Source organism: Eulemur rufifrons, chromosome 5, assembly GCF_041146395.1.
Source record: "Eulemur rufifrons isolate Redbay chromosome 5, OSU_ERuf_1, whole genome shotgun sequence".
Taxonomy (NCBI): domain Eukaryota; kingdom Metazoa; phylum Chordata; class Mammalia; order Primates; family Lemuridae; genus Eulemur; species Eulemur rufifrons.
The window spans coordinates 5,960,977-5,987,360 of record NC_090987.1 but is presented as its reverse complement, the minus strand read 5'-3'; the positions used below and the strand labels follow the sequence as shown (position 1 = coordinate 5,987,360).

At 33.4% G+C, this 26,384-nt stretch overlaps 1 protein-coding gene across 1 annotated transcript in view; it reads right to left on the bottom strand.

The window, feature by feature from the left end:
- The window catches only part of RTTN (rotatin), a 145,757-nt gene that overhangs the window by 70,832 nt on the left and 48,541 nt on the right, over positions 1 to 26,384 (bottom strand). Inside the window, exons 20-28 of the mRNA XM_069467875.1 lie at positions 25,050 to 25,138; positions 24,562 to 24,679; positions 19,467 to 19,563; positions 18,762 to 18,827; positions 15,403 to 15,591; positions 14,543 to 14,782; positions 10,014 to 10,158; positions 9,081 to 9,235; positions 3,129 to 3,348 (exon numbers count right to left, since the gene is read on the bottom strand). Of these exons, the coding sequence (XP_069323976.1) occupies positions 3,129 to 3,348; positions 9,081 to 9,235; positions 10,014 to 10,158; positions 14,543 to 14,782; positions 15,403 to 15,591; positions 18,762 to 18,827; positions 19,467 to 19,563; positions 24,562 to 24,679; positions 25,050 to 25,138 (1,319 nt within the window). The remainder of the gene's footprint in view (positions 1 to 3,128; positions 3,349 to 9,080; positions 9,236 to 10,013; positions 10,159 to 14,542; positions 14,783 to 15,402; positions 15,592 to 18,761; positions 18,828 to 19,466; positions 19,564 to 24,561; positions 24,680 to 25,049; positions 25,139 to 26,384) is intronic.

Sequence of the window (26,384 nt, the reverse complement as noted above, 5' to 3'; positions counted from 1 at the left end):
CCATGCTGCAGTGAAGCAGTTTTATAGACGGCAGCTATATCCCAAGGAGAGCAAGGCAGAAGAAAGCCCAGACCTCATAGGAACCCAGGAAACAGTAAGAAACAGGCTCATGGCAGATCTCCTAATATACAGTGAGCGAGTAAGAATCAACTCTAAAGCAGCTTCTCACAAGCCTCTCACGTTCTCACATTCCAGAAAGATCACAGGAAATTCTGCCAGGACTTATCAGCTACAGTTAAGCCCTGTCTATGCGGCCCAAATATATACGTGCAAAGTTGCCAGGGCACAGTGGCAAAGTTGTTCTGTTCTCTTATAGAACTCTGTACAATCAAATCATTGTTATATTTACTACAGCATACTGAAAATATTTTGAACTAAATGATGATGGAAATATGGCATATCAGAATGTGTGAGACATAACTGAGGACATGCTTACAAGGTAATTAGAGCTAAAAATGCATATTTGAGAAAGGCTAAGAAAAAAATCAATGACGGCTCTACCTTAAATTATTAGAAAAAGAGCTATAAATTAAACCCAAAGGAGGAGGAAATAATAAATATAGGCAGAAATAAAATGGGGAGAAAACATGAAAGAGAAGATGAACAAAGACAAAGGTTCATTCCTTAATAAGACTAATAAAACATACAAATCACTAGGGAGATCAATCAAGAAAAATCTAGAAAGGAATAATTAATGAGAAAGGAATGAAAGGGTAGCTCACTACATATTGAGCAGGCAATAAAAAATACGATGATCTGAAGAACAATTTTATGGAAATCAATTTGAAAATTTTAAAATTCAGATAAAACTTTTAAAATTCTAGAAAAATATAACTTACTACTGCTGACACACAAAAAAAGAAACTCTGAATAATTCTAGATCAATTAAAAATGCAATTCATAATTTATAAGCTCCCCCCACAAAAAACCCAAAAAATTCCAGGCCTAGATTGCTTTACCATTAAATTCTATCTAACATTTAAGGGTAGAATAACACTAATTCAAATCAACTATTCCAAAAAAAAAAAAAAAAAAAAGAAAAGAAAAGATATTGGTAGATATCATGGAGCTTAAGAATCAAGTTCAGAAAGTCTCAGGATCAAAGAGAACCATGGTCAAAACCATGCCACAGAACTAGTTTCCACAAACACTGTTGACTTGCCAAGCAATAACAAAAGTACCAGCTTGCACTGTTGGTGTCACCAGCACCAGACACTGGACACATCCAGCATCATCACTGCCACCATTTCCACTGCTACAAAACACGAGTATTGTTGTCTCCATCTCTGCTACCACCAGAATTAACTCTCAACTGTCTCCACTTTGCATTATGATTTCTTGATTCAAAGTTAAGAGTGGATGCATCAGATTGGCTTAGCCTAGGCCTGCCAACAGTCTGGAAGGGCAAATAATGATGCGAGGAGGGTCTGATTCCCACCAAGACCCTTTAGATGGGGAATTCCTTGTATTGTGGGAAGACGGTTTAGATGCTGGCAGCCAAAAAATATGACAAGTGTCTCCAAAAATTGTATTAGATAATATTTAGAAAGATTAAAATCAAAGGAATAGCACCAATATCTGCATCAATTATTTCTATTAGAGTGCCTGGAACAGAGAATTTATTTAATAATTGGATGTGGAACTGAAAAAAAAAAAAAAAAAAACTATTCCAAAAAAGAAAAAGTTATATAAGGAAAAAAAGAAAATTATATAATTTATTATACATAATATATAATTATATATAACATATAATGATTACATATTTTTTAATTATATATATTAAAATAAGGGTAGACTGATTTTGATATTACAATGTGATAAAATCTTTATGAGAAAAAAGATAGATGCAATAATTTTAAAAACTTTTTTACATAAGGAAATAGGTAGAATAATTCCAAAACCATTAAGAAAAAACAAAGCTCTTAGGAAAGCATGACAAAAGAAAATTTCCTGAATTTTATTTTTCTTTAATTTTAATTGACAAAAACTACCATAAACAACATACTAAAAAGTGATAAATTAAAGGCCTTTGCTTTGAGTTTGGAATCAACGATTATTGGATACACAGCCAATATATAAAAATTGATCGTATTTCTACATATCAACAACAGTTAGAAAACAACATTTCAAAAAAGATATAACGTACTCATTTTCACCAAAAGACAAGAATCTTCATAGCTACAGTATCCAAAATTACCCTAAACTAAAAGAAAAAAACCCCAAATGTCCTTAAACATTATACAGAGTAAGAATCCCTTATCCAAAATGTTTAGGACCAGAAGTGTTTTTGAATTGAGGATTTTTTCAGATTTTAGAATAGTTGTGTTATGTACTTACTGGTTGAGCATCCCTAATCCAAAAATCTGAGATGCTACAATGAGCATTTCCTTTGAGCATCATGATGGTGCTCAAGAAGTTTCAGATTTTAGATCAGGGATACTTAACCTATAGTATACACAATACTATACAAAAAAGAAACTAAACTAACTTCACCTATAGGCAACATAGGTATCCGATAAGTATAATGTTGAAAGAAAGCAACCAAACATGATTCCATTTATACAGATTCAAAAAAAAATCAGAAATTGTCTATATAGACAATGTCTAAGTGCTAAAAACTATCAAAAAATGCAAAGAAGTGAGTACCAAAAAAACACCAAACTACCCTTCAGGAAAGGGGTAGAGATTGGGAAGGGGAATGCTTCTAGGATCCCAGCTAATTCTATTTTTGAATCTGGGGGTAATTACATGGATGTTCACTAATAATTCACTGAGCTATGTATTTACATTTTGTGTATTTTTTCGATGTGGTATATTTCACAATTAAAAAGAATAAACAAAATAAATGAGTAAACAAATTACCCTAATGAAGGGTCTTAAATGCAAGTTTTAGTTTACTTTTCTTGAAAATAAGAGTATAATAAAAATAATAAATTTTAATAAAAATCATTAAAATATATTACTATAATGATGAGGTACATAAATGCTATATAATAATCTACATTAAATACAGTAATATATAATGTACTTGTGACTGGCACAAAGTAAAAGCAATCAATAAATAAATAGTAAATAGCTATTAGAGGGTTGTTATTTTTACTTATTATTTATTTGTTATTTTTACTTACCTCAAGGAGACCTGACAAATATTTCACACAAATTTCGAGTGGCTTTGTGAGAACAGAATGTGAGCTCCATCCTGGAAACGCAGTGAGGTGAGCCATCCCTCGCAACGTCCGCTCAAGGGAAGGCAGGCCATAGAAATGAGGAGCGTCAGTGACTCTCAGACACTGGAGCAGCTTCAGAGCCAGCTGCGTTTGGAAAACGTAAAGAAGTTCCAAGCATTTCCTGTGTATGTAAAGGGGGAAAATCAACCATCAAGCAAGTGTAATGGGCTTAATGGGCTGTCTTATCAGCTACACAGCTTGCTATTAGAAAAGTCTGAACTAGATAAAATGGCAGAAAGCATTTCCTCTCACAGCAAGGTTTTTCAAAAAAAAGCACAGCTAAAATACCAACTAGAGTATATGATATAAAATACAAGTAAGAATTCCATATACAATGAATATTGATATTGTCACCCAATAATAAAATTAAAAACTGGAATAAAAAATGAAATGCATAGTTTGAGTTTAATTGGCATACATTACACCTATACTTTAAATCAGTGTTAGGAAAAATTTAATTTTTAATTGGCTAAAATATATTGCTTTTTTGTAGGAAAAAAAGAAAAGATTTTAAGGAGTTTGACATACAATTTCAACAAAAGTGTCTGAAACAGAACAATCAAGAGAACATTTTCTATTAGAAAACAAAATTTCTGAAGTTAAGTAGCTAGGCATGAATTCAAATATGTAATTAATATCTATGGACTTATATTCTAAGTTCACTAATCCTCTCCTCTGTGTCTAGTCAGCTGTTTAAGCCCATTCAATAAATTCTTCACTTTAGAAATTAGATGTCTCAGTTGTAGAATCTGTATTTAGTTCTTTTTTTGTAGTCTCCATTTCTTGATTTTGTCCAACTTTTCATCTAATTTCTATTATATTATTTAAAATAGTTTTATTATTTATAATGGTAACTTTAAAGTTCTTATCATATTTGACATCTGTGGATTTACTTCTAATGACTTTTTTTCTCTTAATTATGGGAGACATTGTCCTGCTTCTTCACAATCCTCTTCATTTATGATTGAATGTCAAACATTTGTATAACAGAGCTCTTGAATATGAAGTAAATAATTTCTCACAGAAAGGGCTTGCCCTTTGGTCATACAAATTGGGTTGGGGGCTGACCTTTTAGATCAAACCAAGTTTTGAGCTAAATTAGGGCTGTTTTGACAATTTTGTTAATTTCAAATGTCACGTACACAGGATCAGATCTTCGCCTCCAACAGAGCTTTGGGATCTTTGCACACCAAGACCAGAAAACATCTTTCTGCTTTCCAGTGTCATTCCCAGGAAAACAGATCTTAGGCACAAAGTTGAATAAACTGACCATGACAGTACATTTGTTTTGTTCTGTTATTTTTTTAAATCTATATTGCTATTCACTTTCTGAATATACTACACATAATCATAAAAACTTCTGGTTTTAGAAGAGATGCACTGTATTTTAACATGTGAAATATCTTGGTGGATATATCCAAGAAGAAACTACATATATGGATTTGGAGCTATCAAAAGAAGTCAGAAACGGACATCAGCTAAAATGGTAGAGTAAGGAGCCCCAAAAGACCACTCTGCCACAAAAGCAACCAAAACATGGCAGAAACCGGCAGCTTCAACATTTTTGGAACTCTGGAAACTGACCAAAAGCTTGCAACTACCCAGGAAGCATTTACTCAAGAAAAATGGCTGAGTCTCAGTAAGAACAGCAAGCTTTATGATGTTTTAAATTTACCCTAGTCCTATTCCCACACCCAAGCTCAGTGGCAGGCTTGAAAATAACAGCCCACATTCCCAGTACCTGCACCACAGGGAAAGAAGCAAATCACATTTGCAAAGAATTATCTTTAGTTGATCTTTCTGGTGGCTCCCTGGAAGACTCGATCAAAAGGTTCACCTTTATTTCGCCTAACTCAGAACTCACCCAGGGCTAAAGCCACTAGTGGGAAACATTTGTTGAAAACATGTATGGGCAAGAGTTTTAGCTGCTGCCGTTGGAAGCACTGAATAAGAGCTGGAGCGAAAAAGTAGACTTGACTAAGACCTCGGAAAGAAAGCCTGGGAGACGAGATGCTTTGGCAGATAATCCGACCACAATGAATGAAACTGGAATCATTAACAGAGGAAAATTATAAAATTCATGTAGACATTACACAACAAATTGTTAAACAGCCAATGGGTAAAAGAAGAAATCAAAAGGGAAATTAGAAAATACTTTGAGAGGAATAAAAATGAAAACATAACATACAAAAACTTATAGAATGTAATGAAAGCAGTGCCCAGAAGGAGATTTATACCTGTAAAGACCTATTTAAAAAAAGAAGAAAGATCTAAAATCAGTATCCTAGCTTTACATCTTAAGGAACTAGAAAAAGAAGAGCAAACTAAACACAAAATAGCAGAAGAAAAAATAATAAAGATTAGAGCAGAAATAAATGAAACAGAGAACAGAAAATAAAGGAGAAAAACAATAAAACCGAAAGCTGGTTCTTTCAAAAGATTAACAAAATTAACAAACCTTTACCTAGATTGACAAAGACAAAAAGAGAAAACTCAAATTACTAAAATCATAAATGAAAGTGGAGACATGACTATTGACCTTTTAGAAATAAAAAGAACTATAAGGGAATACTATGAACAATTATACACCAACAAATTAGATGACCTAGATGAAATGGACAAATTCCTAGAAATATGCAAACTACCACAACTGAATCAAAAGAAAACATAAAATCTGAATAGACCTATAGTAAGTTAAAAGATCAAGTCAATAATCAAAAACTTCTCAACAAAGACCAAGACCAGATGGCTTCACTGGTAAAGTCTACCAAACATTGAAAGAAGAATTAATATCAATCCTTCTAAAACTTCCAAAGAATAAAAAAAGGAGGGAACACTTCCTAATTCTTATCATAAAGCCAGTATTACCGTAATACCAAAGCCAAAGACATCACAAGAAAACAATATTCCCTATGAATATAGATACAAAAATCCTCAACAAATACTAGGAAACCAAATCCAGCAGTATTTAAAGGATTATACATCATGACCAAGTAGGATTTACCCTACAAAGGCAAGGGTGGTTCAATATATAAACATCAATCAATATAGTCCACCACTTTAATAGAAGGAAGAGAAGAAATGCTACACAATCATCTCAACTAATGTAGAAAATGCACTTGACAAAATCCAATGTTTCATGATGAAACACTCAATAAACTAGGAATAGAAGGAAAATTCCTCAACATTGTAAGAGGCATACATACAGTCATCCCTTAGTGTGTGCAGGGATACTGAGGACCAGGACCACCACAGATACCAAAATCCAAGGATGCTCAAGTCCCACAGTCAGCCCTCTGTATCCATGGGTTCTGCATCCACTGATTCAATCAACTGCAAATTTTGATCTGGGGTTGGTTGAATCTGCAGATGTGGAACCAAGGATATGAAAGGCCAACTATAAGAAACCTACAGCTAACACCACACTAATGGTGAAAAACTGAAAGTTTTTCCCATAAGATTAGAAACAAGAAAAGGAAGCCTACTTTCACTATTGCTATTCAACATTGTCCTGAAAGTTCCAGTCAGAGCAAGTAAGCATGAAAAAGAAACAAAAGGCATCCACATTGGAAAGAAAAAAGTAAAATTATCTCTATTCACAGATGACATGATCTTACATGTAGAAAATCCTACAGAATTCATAAGAAACTATTGGATCAAATAAATTCAGCAAAGTTAGAGAATGTAAGAGCATACAAAAATCTATTGTATCTCTATACACTAGAATAAATGACCAAAAAGAAAATCGAGAAAATTCCATTTATAATAGTAGCAAGAAAAAAAGAATACTTAGAAACAAACTTAACCAAGAACATATAAGACTTTAACACTGAAAACTATAACACATTGTTGAAAAAAATTAAAGACCTTGATAAATGAAATGAAATCCCATGTTCATGGACTGGAGGACTTAATCTTGTTAAGACTCCAATACTCCCCAAAGGGATCTACAGATTCAATGCAATGCCTATCAAAATTTCAATGGTCTTTTTTGCAAAAATGGAAAGTTGATCTCTGAACAGCAACAACAATCTTGAAAAAGTTGGAAGACCATACACTTAACAATTTCAAAACTTATTACAAAGCTACAATAATCAAAATATGTTACTGGCATAAGGATAGACATAAAGATCAATGGAACAGAATTGAGAGTTCAGAAACAAACCCACACATCTATGATCAACTACTTTTCAACAAGCGTGCCAAGACAATTCAATGGAGGAAAACAGTCTCTTCAACAATGGTCCTAGGACAGCTGGCTAGCTCCCTAAGAGTGAAGTTAAACCCTAACCTCACACCATATACAAAATTAATTCAAAATGGATCAAAGATCTACATGTAAGAACTAAAACTATAAAACTCTCAGAAGAAAACAAAGGAGTAAATCTTTGTGACCCTGGATTAGGTACCATTTTCTTAAATAGGACACCAAAAGCACAACTAACAAGAGAAAAAAATGATAAAAAGGACCTTATCAAAATTAAAAACTTTTGTACATCAAAGGACACTATCAAGAGAGTAAAAAGACAACCCACAGAATGGAAGAAAATATTTGCAAATAATCTATCTAATAAGGGATTAATATCTAGAATATATAAAGACCCTCTACAACTGAAAAATAAAACAGCAAACAACACAATTCAAAATAGGGAAAGAACTTGAATAAACATTTCTCCAAATAAGATACACAATAGCCAATAAGAACATGAAAGATGCTCAAAATCATTTTTCATTTGGGAAATGCAAATCAAAACCACAATGATACCAGTTTATTCCCATTAGGATGTCTGTAATAACAACAAAGTTGGTAAGGATATGGAGAAATTATAACACTCATACATTGCTGGTGGAAATGTGCTGGTGGGAATGTAAAATGGTGTAGCCACTAGGGAAAACAGTTTGACACTGCATCAAAAAGTTAAACATAGTTACCATATGAACCAGCAATTCCACTCCTAGTTATAGACTCAAGAAAACTGAAACATACATCCACACAAGAATTTGTATATGAATGTTTACAGCAGCACTATTCACAATAGCCAAAAGGTGAAAACAATTCAACTGTCCACCAATGGATGAATGGATAAACAAAAAGTGGTATATCTTTACATAAAATATTATTCAGTCACAGAAAGAAGTACTGATATTTGTCCAACATGGATGGACTTTGAAAACATGATGCTAAATGAAAAGCTAGATACAAAAAGTAAAATATTGTTTGATTCCATTTTTATGAAGTATTCAGAATAGGCAAATCCACAGAGACAGCAGATTAGTGGTTGCCAGGGACTACGAGAAAGGGTAAATGGGAAGGGACTTCTTCATGGATACAAGGCATCTTTTTGGGGTGATGGTAATGTTCCAGAATTTGATAGTGGTGACAGTTGAACAACATTGTGAATATACTAAAAGCCACTTAAACACCCACTTTAAAATGGTTAAAACAGTGATTTTATCTAAATTTTTTAGTTTTCTAAAAATAGAATTTGCAACTAGAGATATGTATTCGAAAATCATCAGTGTAAAAACAGTTCTAGGAATTGGTAGGATTGCTCAGGTAGATGTGTAGAGAATTAAGAGAGGACAAAGAATTAAGCTGTAAAGAACAAAATATTGTGTGTATGCACATGTGTGAGTGTGTCTGTGTGTGTTGTAAAGGAGACTAAGAAGTTACAATCAGGCTATCCCAGAGATTCAACTGAAACAAAAACAAACAGACCACCACCACTGATTATTACTTAAGTATTTCCACCTCTTATTTTGAAAGTAAAAAGTAAAACTCTCTGAAAATCAAAAAAAAAACCCCTACATTCTATGTAAATGTATCCAAACCTTTAATGACACAAATGGTACCTGTCGGTTACTTCCATGAAATTGAGCAGCAAGGTATTGAAAAGAGCAATTAGTTCTTTCTGCAGTTGTTGCCTGACAGCAGTCCGGATGTCCTCTGTTTCTTCTTGTGCCTGTGACTCTGTCAGAATCAGCAGGTCTAACAGTGGGTTTGGACTCTAAAAACAAAATTTATAAAAAATAAATTTACTCTCTAATTGAGCTTCATGTTGTTTCCTATAAAGGTTTTTGTTGGTAACCATGTTCTAGATTAACTAAGAGTTATATTACCTAACTAGTAGGTATGAGCCTTTCTTGCATTAGTAGAGAAGTTCTAAACTCAAAAGGTGCTTAATATGTTATCTCAACAAATGGAAAGCATATCTGTCACAGAAAACTGAGAAAAATAGAAAGGAGCACACTAAGAAAAACAAAACCACATTTAATCACGCATCACAGAGATTGCCGCTATTAAATATTAGTACATACTCTCCTTTTTGTTTCTGTGAGTATAAATAAAAACAGAATTATAATTACATATTTTTAACAAATGAGATCAAGTGAAAAAAATCCACTACTGTAACCATTTTTTCTACTTAATGTCAGAACCATTATTTTAATATCTGATTGTTTTCAACCATAAACACCCCCTCCCCAGCCCCCCCCACACACACACACTGAAATCCCCACTTAAAATACAGTTGCAGCAAAAAGCTCACATACAGGTTTTGTTAAACACCAAGGTTGAAGGTCTCATTCAGTCTACAGAATTTTAATTTAATAAACACAGTAACAAGCCTATCAAGAAGGCCATGTTGCTATGAGTTGTTCATACAACACGAGTACTGCTTTACTGAGCATAGGCTATATAAAAATTATCCTTTTCCATAATGTTAATAATTTCTACAAATAAATTACTTACCAAACCTAAAATCCAGATTCCTTAATAACACTTACATGTCTAAGAAGTATTTCTAAAATCCAGCTTAGAAGTTCTACTGATGGATTTTTTCTTTGTTCCTTCATTAACTTATTTAAAAAATGTATGATATCTATTAGCAGTTTCTCATCTTCGGTGCAAGCAGGAAGCACTTGTAAAAACCTAAAATAAAGAAGACAATAATCATGATTTCTAGCTCTTTAAAATACATGTTATCACTGTTTATCATAGTTATATATGCACTTAACACATTTCTTGTGACCATGCTATTTTATGACACTATTCTTGATGCTATGAAAAATGCAAAGATGAAGGAAAAGGAAACAGAGTATCTGCCTTCAAGAACCTGAGCCTGTAGTGAAAAAAAACACATGGCCAAGTAACTAACTAGAAAAACTAGAAATGATAAATACCATAAGAAAAAAATAACAAATTCAGAAAAAGTGCCAAAGGAATACCAAGGAGAAAAACATTGCCTCTATCTGGTGAAAGTTGCTTTTTCATGCCAGAAATGTCATGTTTCGCTGATAAGAAGGACTAATACTTCACACCTAATTCTGACCAATTAGAAAGAACAGGGTAATAAAGTGAGAAGAGAAAAAAAAAATCTAACAAGATGTTACCAGAGTTTGTAATAGGCAAGGAGAATGCTGAAGGTATACTTAGCAAGGAATATTTTTGTAAGTTCAGGTAAAAAAACATGAACAAATTTCCTGAGATACTTAAAAGAAAAACTGATTTAACAGAGTAAAAAGATTAGTAGACAAGAAAACTTTTATAAGAAAAAAAGTAGTTTGGAAAATTGTTTTTTAAAAAAGGCAATTAGGAAGAGCTATGAGACTCAATTTTATCTGTAATGGTTTTTTTTTTAAATCTAAAGCAATTAACATCAAAATGTTAGTAATGGCAACAATAATACTAACCATAATTTTCAGTATTGAGTACTGACCTTGTGCCAGGCTATGTTCTAAGAATTTAAAAGGATTTGTTTCAATCTACATAACAACTCTATGAAGTGAGTAGTTCCATTTTGAAAGATGAGAAAACTCAGGCAAAGATATGGTTAAGTGGTTTTTCCACACTCACATGGCTAGTGTTAAAAAATACATAACCATCTAAGCAGTCCAACACCAGGGCTATATCATGTCATATTTTTTCATAATGTGGTATCTGTCATATTATTTTTATCTTTATTTAAAATCCCCACCTTCTCAAAATGACATTCAGATGAGAAGGAGCGCAAGTGTCAGATTACAAAAATAGAGGCTAGAAAAATATTCTGAAAGGAATGATTCTAATAAGATGAAATTTAACAATCATAAAGAAGTTGTCCATGATAACCACTAATCTTAAAATATCACCTCTGCAGTTAGTACCATGTCCCTTAAATTCAGGTGTACTGTCCTTTCAATTCCTGAGAGACATTCTTTCCTAACTTGGGGCCTTATTCCTTTGCCTGGCATCTTTTTCTTTTTTTACATTTAATATTTATGTAAATATTTGTAGACTATGGCATTTTAGTCAAGAGGACAAATAATATATTCCATAAGTGGTTGTGAGCCAACTAATTATCACTTTTTGGATTCAAAGTTTCAAATTTCTGTCATATAACATGCGCAAACCTATATTCCATTTATTAAGTTTTATTTTGACAAATAATTGTATCTATTTATGTATGTAGTATACAATGTGATACTTTGATATATGTATACATCATGGAATTATTGAATCAGGCTTACTAACACATCCATCACCTCAAATACTTATTTCTCTGTGGTGAGAACATTTAAAATCCATTCTTTTAGCTATTTTGAAATATATATTATTTACTATAGTCACCACACTATGTAATATTAATAGATCACCAGAACCTATTTCTCCTGTCTAACTGAAATTGTACCCTTTGACCATCTCCCTTCCCTATTCATGCCCACCCCTCACCTCCTGCCTCTGGTATAAACCATTCTACTTTATACTTCTATGAGTTCAACTTTTGGACATTCCACATTTAAGTGAGATCCTGCAGTATTCATCTCTCTGCGTACCTGGCATTTTTTCTGCTCCCAATTCCACAGGCATTTAATATCCTACCTATATTTTATGCCTTGGCTTAAAAACTTATTCATTGAACCACTCTCTCCCCATTGAAGAGACATTAGGTGCTCCTCCAATACAGTTTTATAACAATCTTCTCCTTGGAAGCATTCTTTCTTTTTATTAGATTTTTAGCATCCTTAATTCCAAGTTCCATAAGAACAGAGACCCTATAAAATTTGCTCACTGCTATATTTACTACAAGAGTGGCATCTATTAGGTGATCAATAAATGCATGTCGAATGATGGAAAAGAAGTAGGAAAGAGAAGCAATAGCCCCTTTTTTCCTACCCACTCCATCCCACACCCCCACATCCCATATAAAGCACCATGTCCAGATCACAGAGAGTCCTAGGAAACAAAGAACACTTGTAAAATAGTAAGAACAAATGAGAAGTCCAGATACTATGGCTTTTGAACTATATCTAAAAAAAAAAAAAGACGGAAAGCATTTAGAGCCTGGAGGGAGAAAAAGTAGAGAAGAAATAGTTATGCTTAAATAAAGAGTTATCACACACAAATATAGTTAGGATTTATTCTGTGTGAATTAAGAGAACAGAATAATAAGTAGAAATGACCAGGTGGCAGTTCAAAAGAAGGAAGAACTTACTAATAATCACAGTTAAAAAACAGAACGAACATCCTTCAAAGGAGGTATTTTCGTGCTGAGGTTGCATGGCCGCTTGACAGAGAGAGAGACAAGGGAATTCATCAAGTACACAGCTGGACTAAATGAGCTCTAAGGTCTCTCCAACTCATCCATTCTACATTTATTAGGTGCCAACTGTATACTATGCCTATGCCATATGCGAGAGATATAAAAAGGAATGCAATAAAAGGTCTGCACATGAGAGAAGACAAATATTTAAACAACTGTAACAACTGTAGAAGCAATGCAGTAGTGCCTATGTTGCAGTGATCCAACATGAGGCTATAAAACAAAAGATTAAAAAAATACATAACACATATACACTCTCTATATATGTTATTTCTGTTATGTTAATTCTGGGGGAAATCCCACCATAAAAATGTGATGCTCACAGTTATTGCTACTGGGCAATTTAAACTACTCTAGCAGCTTCCACTGATCCACACTTTGATAGTCTATGCTTTAATGTGGTGTTGCATGCTATTTATATGGTTTTCATTCACAAAAGAAAGAAAACTAAGTGTAATGAATTCAAAACACAGTAACAGCTTTTACCTCAAAATTTTCTTTTGACAAATAGGAATATATAAAATTTATTTAACCTGCAGATTTCATGCATGTTTCAATTGATAGAGGTGTTTAAATGTTTAAAAGCAGAGCTGTGCTAATAAATGTTTATTAATAACAACTGACTGGAGAATAGAGCGCTGACTTATTGTGTTTGCCAATTTCCACAGTGTAAATATCCCTATTATGACTAATTTCAGGCCATCAGTGTAGCATGGAGTTGTGAAGAGATGCACAGCAGAACACCATTACATAGTTATTTCCACAAAACAGACAAATTTGTAGTAGATATAAATAACCTCAAGAACAAAGATAACAGTAAAATGTTGCAAAATAATTAGAAGGTGATATTTGCATATCCATTACTTTTATTTTTAATATAATTTATTTAATTGTAAGTTTACATGATTGTTAAGAATGGCTGTGTTTAACAATCGATTTGCAAAAATCCTGAAAATTTAACCATCACCTAAAGCGGTACTAGGTGGCTCCAGCACATCACTAGAAAAACCTAATTAGATATCCAATTGTTAAAGGTAAACTAAATAAAGGTGTTCACATTTTGGAAAATTATTTAACCTAAAATTGTGAAAATTGAACACCTTTTGTTAAATAAAAAAGTTATGCATTTTATAGTAAAGTCACATGAAGACTAAAATGAAAAACTGCTTGCAGCAGTTGCTTATCAGTCTTGTTTCAATTGCAGCCATCTGCTACCAGTTAAGTGTGTTACATTTACAAGCTAGAGCCTTTCCAATAACTATTAAAGGATCTCCACATGGCAATCAAGTTTGTGAAATTCAGGATAAAAGGAAAAATGAGATAATTTAAAGAACAAAACGAAAGCAAAACAAAGCAAAACAGCCTGTGGCAGGTATAGCAAACCTATTAATCAAGCCACTGATGTCTTACCTCATCTATCATTTGGACAGGAATTAAACATTCAGTTTGTTTCATTCATGTCTTATCCTAATTTTTTATGTTCTAAGATAATAAATAAAATTATTATGAGTTTATTAGTAATCCCTTCAAAAATACAATGACTAAGTTAAAATTTTCCTATTTTGCTATTATTATAACAGATGATAAAAATCCTGGAGTTTTTCTTTCTATAAAAAATATTTCCCTCGTGATAGCAACAGGTAAGAATACATACTCTTATCTTCAAAGGTTTGGAGATGAACTCAAACAATTCCATCCAGGTCTTTGAAACTGGCGCCTTGACCTTATACTGACCTGTTTAGTGCGGTGTGCCAAGCCAAGGACTTCAAGGTAACCCCATGTGGGCCAGTGTCACCCTTTAATGACAATCTGTCATTCAGAAGATAAAAACTCATCCTAGTGACAGCAGCCCTAACTTCCCTGTGGGTTGCAGCCTGAACAATGGAATGGTGGCAGTCCTGCAGCCCACTAGTCACATGTGTTATCTTCAGAGTAAGGATGTCCTCTGTGGATAACTTCAATGTATCTAAAAATCTACACAAAAAGAAAAAAAGAAAGACCAACATAAAGCTATTTAAATAAAAGCTCACATTCATTTCTATTATAAACTCTCTCCCAAAAGTTGTTTTATCTTCGTTTTCTTTTAATTAAAGGCTGACTTACAGCTAAAAGAAAACTGGTATATATGTGTCAATATTAGGATTTTACACTGGCATCCCAAGTGTTTATATTGATTTTTCTTCCTTACAGAAACATAAAGTTTTTATTCTTATAAGATTGACAGATAAGAATATTAAGACATTCGAAAGTATCATGCTCACAGTAATGATAACATTCATGCATATACTTACTAAGATTTTACTCTAATCCAGAGCACCTTTCCTAGCGATTCACATCTTTTACTAATCAGACTTTATATAATCTCTAACTAGAATAGAGGAAAATGCTTTTTAATTTAAATTTCATTGTGTGATAGATTTTTAAAAGTAATGAACACATGTAAACTTTAAAAAAAAAAAGGATAATCTTTAGTTAAAAAGCAGAACCAGATAATAATAAAGTGAAAAAGTTACTTCACCTAAAGAAAAAATAAAATCTAATTAATTATAATTCATTAACTGTAAATGCTTTTTCAACTAAATATAACAGCTTACTCTTGGATTTTAGTTTCGGAGCTCATTTGCTTCAACAGATTATCACTCCCATGATACCATGACAGGTTCCATGCTATTCTCAGCATATCTGACACAGGCTTCAAGGCCAAACAATCGGCAGATAAAGGCAAAACTATGGAGTATGGACTCACAGCATGATGTCTGATTACATGTACTGGTAGATGATACCTAAAGAAAATGTATACAAATAATTACAAACTTTCAAATTCTCAAACACCACTCAAAAAGATGAGCCATAAATAAGGGCTAGTTCTATGCCTCTCACCCCATAATAATGCAAAGATCTCTCCCAAAGCCCCAATTTTAAAGTTATCTTACTTTATATGGCATTTCAATTATTCATTTACCCTCTTCTAAAAGCCCCCCAAATACTTTATTAAACTGTTTTCTGAGGACTTAACCACATTCTCTGTTATATTAGAGTCATTGCGGAGATAACTAGTGCTCACTGAAAAGTCAGAGCCCATGAATACAGTGAACCAAACATAACAGGTGTTCAGCTAAAACATGAATGTCTACTTTATGTCAAGCACTGCTTATTATCTATCATTCATTCACAGTTACATGGCATGGCACTATGATACCTATTTTACAGATCATCAAAATGAGGATTAAAGAGTTTAAATGAATCGCCATAATCACAGAGGTCACTAAATAACTAAATTCCAATTTATTACTTTCACTTGAGAACAATTTCATCATCCATAAACTCAACAAGAGAACCAAGAAATATGTTTAGAAATAAAAACAGATTCAATAGCAATCTCTCTGAAGCCAATTAAAGTTATAACACTGTCTAACAAGAGAGCAATGCCCAGCATATGCTAACGTTAAAGAATAATTTTACTAATGAAACATTCCCCAAACCCTTAATTCACGTATTTGTGAGTGATGTAAATAAAATTGGGTGAGATTTCTAAGAGATACTTAAGTGTGTTTTTTCATTTCATGTACCCTAATGAAAGTGACTATATACCAGATCAGGCTGAATAATTTAATAAATAAATATAATACTTTTTAATTCAAATTTTTCACTAAAAGAAACCAGGGCTCCTTAGAGAAATGTCTAATGCGGGGTCTGGGACAGGAAAATAAGAGGTGAACATTGGCTATTGCTTTGTGCCAGAAAGCAAGAAAGTACTAAAAGACTCGTGGTGCCATGTCAAACGGACACAGGAGCCTATTTGAAAGGACCTGAACTAGACCAATAAGGAACAATTTGAGCACCAAAAGAATAAAGATACTGGATGATAATTGTTTAAAATAAAAAGTCCATAATAACACTCAAGGAAGGGGGAGAGCAGGAAGAAGAATGCTATCTAACAAATGCAGAAGAAACAATAGAATTAGAAAATCACCTTCCACAACCCCTAAGAAATAATTGATACAGAAAGGATCATCAGTGGATGTAAAATGACTGGTGAAGTGTTGTTGGGCTACAAGATATTCCCAAGTCTGAAAGTATAACTTTCATATGAAAAACACATCTTTACACTAAGGATAACTGCCATCGGCACCGTGAGTAAGTGATCAACCTTAACATTACTAATAATAGGGAAATAATCATACAAGTTCACATTGTGAGATATTCTACACAAAACTGGCCTATACACGTCAAAAGAATAAACCTAATAAAGAAAGAAAAAAGGAGAAGAAGGGTAAAGAGACACTTCTGGAAAAAGTCAAGAAATACCTACTTCCAGCTATGAATGGAAAGCCTGTATCAACCTGACTAACTCCCTTATAAGGAAAACTAGAAAAGCTGGGCCCTACATTTTCCAAACCTTTACTCTATGTATAATTTTCTGATGCCAAAGTAAGCTCGGGGCTAAGAGGCCAAGCAGAAAGTAGCAGTTCAGAACTTTTGACACCCAAATGTGGCTAGGGATACAAAAACTGATGTCTGGAACTTGCCACGGAGTGGCCGGCTAGTAAACATCCCAGCCTACCAGGTTAAATTCCTATAGGATTATGCTCTAGAAGAAAGTGCAAACCGCAGACAGATCAGCCTTTACCAAGACTGAAACCCAATCCTGAATCATCTCATCTCAATTCCTGATTGAATCAAATTTATCTGCCCATAATATAACTGCTGCCAAGAGAAAATTATATAATCTGTGAAGGGAGAGAACATCATCCACAATCTCCACAGTTTTCCATTTGCCATATGCAGTATTTGATCAAAAATGACTAGGCTTGCCAGGGACAGAATAAAATCACTAAAAGAAAAAAAGCAAAAAAGCCACCAAAAACAGACCAGAGATGACCCAGATATTAGGGCTATCAGACAAGAACTTTAAAAATGACTGTGATTAATACATTCAAGAAAACCATGGCATTATAGAAAATTTCATCAGACAACAGAAATGTGTAAAAATAATCTAATGGAAATTTAAGAAAAGTATAACTATTATGTACTCATAAAAATTTTGTTTAAAAGCCTCCAAAATAAATATATAAATAAATATGCAAAGTGCTATGGGCCATAGATAAAGGAACTCCTAAGCAGCTGTGGGAACACATTCCCTTCAAAGAAGCAACAATAAAACTGACAGCTAACTTTCCAACAAAGAACAGACTCCAATTACCAACCTACAATTCTATGCCTCGTTATAATATTCTTCAAAAGAGGAAGCCACACAATTTTTAGATTAAAAAAAAACCCCAAGAGAAATCATCACTAATATAATTGTACTAAAATAAATAATAAAGGAAATTCTTCAAAAAAAAAGATAACAAATATCAGACGGAGACAGAAAAGCCAAAAAGAAATGAGGAGTAATAGAAAGAACTAAGGTACATAAATCTAAATGAGTATTTACTGCATACGACAGTTATAACAACATCTTATGGAATTTAAAATATGTGTAGGATTTAAATACTTGATAAAAGGGCCAGGTGTGGTGGCTCACACCTGTAATCCCAACACTCTGGGAGGCTGAGGCAGGAGGATTGCTTGACGTCAGGAGTTCAAGACCAGCCTGAGCAAGCGCAAGGCCCTGTCTCTACCAAAAATACAAAAAATTAGACAGGCGTGGTGGCATGTGCCTGTAGTCCCAGCTACTCGGCAGGCTGAGGCAAGAGGATCGCTTGAGCCCAGGAGTCTGAGGTTGCTGTGAGCTAGGCTGACATCACAGCACTCTAGCCCGGGTGACAGATGATGATGGGGAGCTATACTTACTGAAATCTCCAAAGCACCATTGTGAAGGAACCATGAAAGCACTACAAGTGGTGTGATTTAAATGCTAAATGAAAATTGTGACAAATTATAAATTCTGATTTCCTTTTCTGTAACAACATTTTATCCTTCAAGACAATCAGAGAAATAAATTCTTTACCTTCTAAAAACTGAAACAGGCAAACTGAAGACTGATGGCAAAGGTTTATTGGAAGAATTAACAGACCTATTTGATAAAAGAAAAACAGAAAGAAATAACTGAGTGGACAACAGTTTTATGTAACAAACACAACTTCACTTCTTTGGAAAAAAAAAATCAAGAATTTCAATTGGGTCTATTACTTAACCTAGTATCAACATGTTTGCTACTACCTAGATTTGCTTATAAAGAGTAAATTAAGCCTTTCTAAAAAATTTCCATATAACAAACAATTCATGTGATGTAGTAGTTATACTGGCATGTGGACTTGATGTGTCCCTTCCCACTGGTCCTGCTCAAGATCGGTGTTAACCAGATATTATTATCCTAAACATCTTCCCACGTATTTTTAAAATAATAAAATATTAAAGAAAAAACACATACTTGAAGGTATACATTCAAAGTGTATTAAAGACAAAAATCGCTACAGTAATTTTTAGATTTTATACTTAGTAATGTTCAATAACATTTCAGGGTGACTTCTTGAGCCAATGGACTTTTTAAATACTCTTTATTCAAACCAAAAATCATACCATATATGTCTAGCATATATGGAAAGTATAAGCCTCACAAGTCAGAAATTTCCATGCATTGTTATAAGATTGCATCAGAAACCTTAGATAAATAATTATTAAGAGAAAAAAAGTATAAATTCTTATATCTCACCACATATCCATTCTTGATACTTCATCAAATAATAGAAGACAAAATAATGCTCCAATTTCAGTCACAACAGTACAGTCTTCATGAAATATCAAGGAAACTGGGGAATAAAAAGAAGCATAACTTTATGAAATATTTTTACTTCTAGAAAGAATGAACTTCAAATTTAAAACATCTAAACTTGAAGGGAGGAGAAACGCAGCATTAACCCAGATAAGCAAATATCACTAAAACACAGGCTCTCAAACTTTCTAATGCGTAAGAATCACCTGAAACACTTGTTGAAACAGTTTCTGGTTGGTAAATGCAGGGGGCAGCCTGTGAATTTGCATTTCTAGTAAGCTCCCAGAGGATGCAGACATTGCCAGCCCAGGAGCCACACTGGCAGATACACTCAGGAGACACTCTAGTTTTAGGTAATCAGAGAAAAAAACGGATACAGTTTCTAGGAAGGTTTTGCCAAGTCATTGGGTAATTCTAGCTAAAGTTTCCTCACCGAAAGATCTTCTTTTATAATTTTTGCCCTTTACTACAAACATGTAATCATAGAAGTTGGATTTGACTTTAAAACAGTGTGTTTGTGCTGTGTTGTTATTTTGGTTTTTGTTTCTTGTTTATTATGACAAGATGATGGAAAAGGATAGTGCTCTGAACAGAAAATGCCAGCTCCACCACTTACTAAGCTCAGTGGCATGGTCAAATTCTTTAACAGTAATAAGCCTCAGTTTCCACTTCTATAATGTTCCCAATGCTACAGTTTCTCAGTGCTTCAAACCTATGAAATTCTAAACAAACAGGTATGGTGGTAGCACCAATCACATGGGAATAATAATATAATACAGAGTTAGCAAATTCAAGGAAGCAGCAACAAGAAATTAGTTTTGACAGAAGATATTTTTCCTAACTCCATCATTATGTAACTGGCACAATTAAAAACAGCAATAAACTAGGCTGGGCGCGGTGGCTCACGCCTGTAATCCTAGCACTCTGGGAGGCCGAGACAGGTGGATTGCTCGAGGTCAGGAGTTCGAGACCACCCTGAGCAAGAGCGAGACCCCATCTCTACTAAAAATAGAAAGAAATTATCTGGCCAACTAAAAATATATATAGAAAAAAAATTAACTGGGCATGGTGGCGCATGCCTGTAGTCCCAGCTACTCGGGAGGCTGAGGCAGTAGGACCACGTAAGCCCAGGAGTTTGAGGTTGCTATGAGCTAGACTAATGCCACGGCACTCACTCTAGCCCGGGCAACAGAGCGAGACTCTGTCTCAAAAAAAAAAAAAAAAAAAAAAAAATAGCAATAAACTAAAAGGTAAAGAAGTGGAGAAAGGTGCAAAAATGTATGATAAAGTAGACATTTCATATTAGTGGAGAGAGAATGAGCCATATTTCCAAATACCCAAGAAATTGTTGAAATACACTTGCCTACAATATGGGGAAAGAATAGGTTTAGATCCCTACCTTACACTATACACCAAAATCAATTCTCGATAAATTAAAGATCTAGTTCTTTTAAAGAATACTATAAACATATTAGGAGAAAATACAAGGTTACATGTTTCCAATCTGCAAGTGCAGAAGACCTTATTTTTAGAGCATGATGAAAAGCCCAGCTGCCGTAACAGAAAAGCTTTATCTATTTCCATAAAATATTTAAGCATATTTAAGGTTAAATATATAATAATAAACACATTTAAAAGAATAGAAAAGTTGAAAGAAAATATTAATGACATAAAATAAGGGTTACAGCTATGCTATAAAAAGAAACCCTACATGTCACTAAAAAGAAATTAAATGCAACAGAAAAACAAGCAATTCATAGATTACAAAATCTGAATATAGAATAAACATGAAAAGATAATCAACTGCACTAAAAAATAGAAAAATATAATAATATTATTTTCATGTGTAAGATTAAAGAAAATTTTAAATTGAGATATATTCAATATTGGCAAAGTTGTGAGTTAAATAAATTTTCTTTTTTTTTTTTTAGAGACAGGGTCTGTCTCTGTCACCCAGGCTGGCATGCATCACCGAAGCCTCATGCTCCTGGGCTCAATCAATCCTCCTGACTCAGCCTCTTGAGCAGCTAGGACTACAGGCCCAGGCCACCACAACTGGCTAATATTTTCTTTTTAATGTAGAGATGGGGCCTTGCTATGTTGCCCAGGCTGGTCTTGAACTCCTGGCCTCAAGCAATCTCCCCACCTCGGCCTCCCAAAGTATATACAGTCTATGCAAAAAGATGATCATACAAGATGATTACCGTCATGATGAAAAATCTGAAACAAATATCCAGTAATACGGCAAACTGAAATTTTGAAACAATATAAAATCTTTTTCTTGGATTTTTTTTATTTTTAAGAATGTAGATTCATATGTAATAATATGGAAAAATATTCAAAATATATTCTCAGTTGAAAAAAAGGAAGCAACACAATACTGAAGTACATGGTATGAAAAATATGTGTGTGAATAGAAAAGATCATTTGGAATAACACATTCCAAACAATAATTAGAACATTCTTCTTTGGGGAAATTGACAAAGAGAAGAAAATGAAAACTTTCAGAATTTTACTTTGTAGTTCTACATTATCTGAATTTTTACAATGAGGACATATAAGTTGGTAATTATTTAAAACGAAAACAAACAAAGGTAAGGAAGTGTGTCTCTTCTCCTACCTCCACCATTATCTGGTGATGACCTTGGCCAAGTTACTAAATATCTTATGCTATAATAAATGATTTCTAAGTTAATTTATAACCCTGAAATACAGTATAGAATTCTGTCATTAACATGAAGTTTAAAATTTAAAGCAGTATGTCTGAGAGGCTATTTAATTATTGTATCCCTTCAATCTATCCCTCATGCTGCAAACAGAATAATCTTTCTAAAACACATACTTCCCCTGTTTAACAACCTTACATGGCTCCTCACTGCTGTTTAATAAGACCTATCCGCACCTGCATGAAGTGCCCTTCCTGCCTCACCCCACCATTTCCCCTTAACCCCAGACTCCCCACAATCCAGCCATCCCTAATCAACTGCCATCTCAAACATATCATTCTCTCTCACTCATAACCATGTGTGTTAGTCCAGTCTGTGTTGCTATAAAGGAATACCTGAAACTGGGTAATTTACAAAAAGAGGTTTATCTGGCTCACGATTCTGCAGCCTATACAACCATGGCACCAGCACCTGCTTCTGGGACAGGCTTCAGGGAGCTTCCAATCAAGGTGGAAGGAGAAGTGAGAGCAGACATGTCACATGACAAAATGAAGAGCAAAGTAGGGGGAGGTGCCAGGCTCTTTTTTAACAACCAGCACTTGCATGAACTAATGAAGTGAGAACTCACTCATTACCATGGGGAGGGCACCAAGCCATTCAGGAGGGATCCTTCCCCATGGCCCAAACACCTCCCAGTGAGCCCTACCTCGAACATTGGGGATCAAATTTCAGCATGAGATTTGGAGGGGCCAAACATCCCAAACATATTTCCATGGCTCCTTCTATATATATGGAAGTCAATCCTCTCTATTTGAACTCCTATTAATTTCTGAAATTCCAGCTTAGATGCTACATTCTCTGGAAGCAATCTCTGATGCTTTCCCACCACCCGATCTATTTAGCACTTCCTCTGGTGCCAGGAATCCTACTATTAAAGCTATTATTATATTGTATTATATACTTACTTGTCAAAGTCTCCAACTCTATTTTAAGTGCTATAAGGGTCATTTACCATGCTCATCACGATTCCCCAAGGGCCTACCACTGTACTTAGCACATAATATGTGCTCAATAAATGTTTGCTAAGGAATGGATTTTCTTGGTTGAGCAGCTGGTAAAAAATTAATTTTACCCTGAAATTAAATCTATTTATGAGAGATACTATAATTCATTTTTCAGACTCATTGCAGTAATTTTCACAGTGATGAAATAGAAAATTGTTAAATTTCAAAAGGGTACAGATTATGTTGCCTTGGAAAGTGCCTTTGAATCCAGTAGGTGTTCATAATAAGTTCAATGTTGAATAATATAAATAAAAAGGTAAACTAGAGACTAAATTCAATTGAATGTAGTTAGTAAGACAATTACTAAAAGAATTAAAGAAAACTAAAAATCCTTAACTGCTGCTTTTTCAGACCATCAGTCTATAAGAACTTATAAAAATTTTACACTCTACTCAAAATTTTTTAAACCTAAACTCACTGGGTCTGTTTAGGTGTTTAGAACTTTACCTGGTTTGGACCTGTACCAACGCTACTTAAACTGCATCCTATTCACTTGGCAAGCAGAAGCCATTAGGAGGAAAAAAAAAATGCTACAATAAAATGACTATATTCTAATAGTATATTTTGAACATAAATCTCATTTATCTCCTACATGCCTGATGATAAACAAGGTTAAGTATATTTGATCAGGATGCTTCTTGTAAAATATTTAAAAGCAGTAGCCTAAAACTCTAGAAAACGGTATAAAATGTTATCAAGGTTGCTATTGAGAACAGAAGAAAAAGAGGACAAAACTACATGAAATTTGTCCATCTAAACATATTACTAAATCAGAATCAGACTAAAATGGGTTAAAAGAAAAAGCACACTTTATAAATGTAATAAATTTATGCTCAGAGTCATTCAGATGGTCTAGTTTCCACCCTTCACAGGTTGGGTCTTACTATTAATGCCAGTCTAATGACATAATCAGATATCACACTAAAGGTTCTAGGATCTGAAGGCAAAAGCAAAAGAAGAAAGAGGGAGCAGATATTGGAAAGACAGTAATGACAGCAGCTGCAACTTTATCTCTTTATAGATCCTAATTTACTGTCTGAGCACCAAATGATATCGACATCAAGGTGCAAAGATCAGAGGCTTTAGGTTTTCTCAGCTCCAAGGTCCATTCAGTATCAGAATTATAAGGAAATTTCCATAAAAGTATTAAACATTTTCCACTGTGATGAGTTATTTTAGTAGCATGTTCCCTAATAAACTTTATGTTTTATTAGCAGAACAAAAAGTAAATATTACGTGCAGTTAAAGAAGAAACATTTAAAGCTTAAGATTGATCTCATTATTGGCATAATTTCTTTTACTCACCTCTGAATAACAGGGTCAAGAGAGAAGACTGTTGCGAGAGGGAAACACGCATGATCGGATCAGCACATAAAACTTTCCTCAAGAGTGTGAGGCATGGCAGTATCAAACATTCTATCACCTGGTCAGGAGAGAAAACACAGTTATTTTATTTTCACCAACTCCAACGTGAGATAAAATATACCATAATATTATCTTATGCTAAATTTTATGCTTTTTTTATCAAAAGTATGTGAAACTAAAATGCAAATGTTAGAAATTACTTTCCACTGAAAATAAGTTTTATATATATTTCTGCTTATATATCTTACGGAAATTTTAAGATTAGTTTTCCTTATTGAGACTCCACTTTTAGAAATTAAAAAATGAACAAGATGGGGGTGTTACTTAAAACTTAAAGTCCAAGTACTCATCCAAATTCAGCTGAATTCAAGCTCAGGTCTGATTAATAAAAACATGCAAAATTATGTCTAGATACACATTTGTCTTACCTTGCCATCTTGACCCACACATGCATTTAAATATTCAATTATCTTGTCAATTAAGCATAATTTTTTCACCACAGCATGCATCTTAATATCTGTAGACCAAAAAAGAGTTACTAAAAGTGAACATTTTTGTAGCTTTAAAAACATATTCATTTTGAAATATACAGAACTAATATCCACACAACTTTGAACTGTTAAAAGTAGTTTCACCTGGAATTGAAATTATGGAATGGAATTTTTAACTTTTTACTTTATATACATCTATACAATATGAAAACATTTAAGTAACAAGCATATTGTACTTCTATAATACAAAAAAAACTATAAAAAAATTATATGAGCTAGTTCAGACTCTGAAAAGTAATAGAATTTTAAGTGTATAAATGAATCCTTTTGTTTGTACATGGCAAATTATCTTCTTTACATTGTTTCACTGACATTTTTTCTCTTTTCCAAATTCATCACCTCAAAATATTTAAAATTCTCCACAAGGTAATGTGTAAATGTGGCTTGCAACATGAACATTTTTCTATTAATAAAAAACTCTAGCCTTAAACTATTAATAACAAATATAAAAGGAATAGGATTATAATATACTCTATATAGTAAGAATATGAACATTTTTAATAAACATATTCATATATTATGTTTGTAATAAAAAGGTTTTTTGGTATACACACGAAAGGATTTTATACACACACAAACACACACGCACACATTACTAGAGCCAAAAACTCTAGCAGCTTATAGATTAGTTGCAAGTATTTAACAACTTGCAGAAAAATTTCCTCCCATATTCCCATTGAGAAACACACACACACACACACACACACACACAGATATTGAACTAGTGGCTATCACTGTAACAACCTTTAGCTACTACTTAAAAAAGTTTCCATTACCCCCAGTAGAGTACATACCAAATTATAAGTTATACTTTTGAAATGTTAGCAATATTGAAAGAATACTCTCTAAAAGAGGCTTTCTTAATCTTTTTTAAACCATGCTTCTCCACATTTTTAGAGCCTTATTTTCTGTAGTCTATTGTATTGTTATTAAAACCACAAATATGTTGAATATGGTTTTTCAAATTATTCTCATCTGAGTTTCCAATTAACGTCAAGACAAGGAATGCTAACCACAAAAATCTTTTTATGTAAATGCAAAGTTATAATTTCTCACAAATATTAAAGTATATATATCACATATAGGGAAAAATAAAAACCCAAAGAATGAAAGCCTATGGAATAACAACACTATAAACAACGCTAACAATATATTTTACTAGTTGCTTTTAAAAATAAATCAAATGCTGTGTTGCATTACTTTCATTTTACC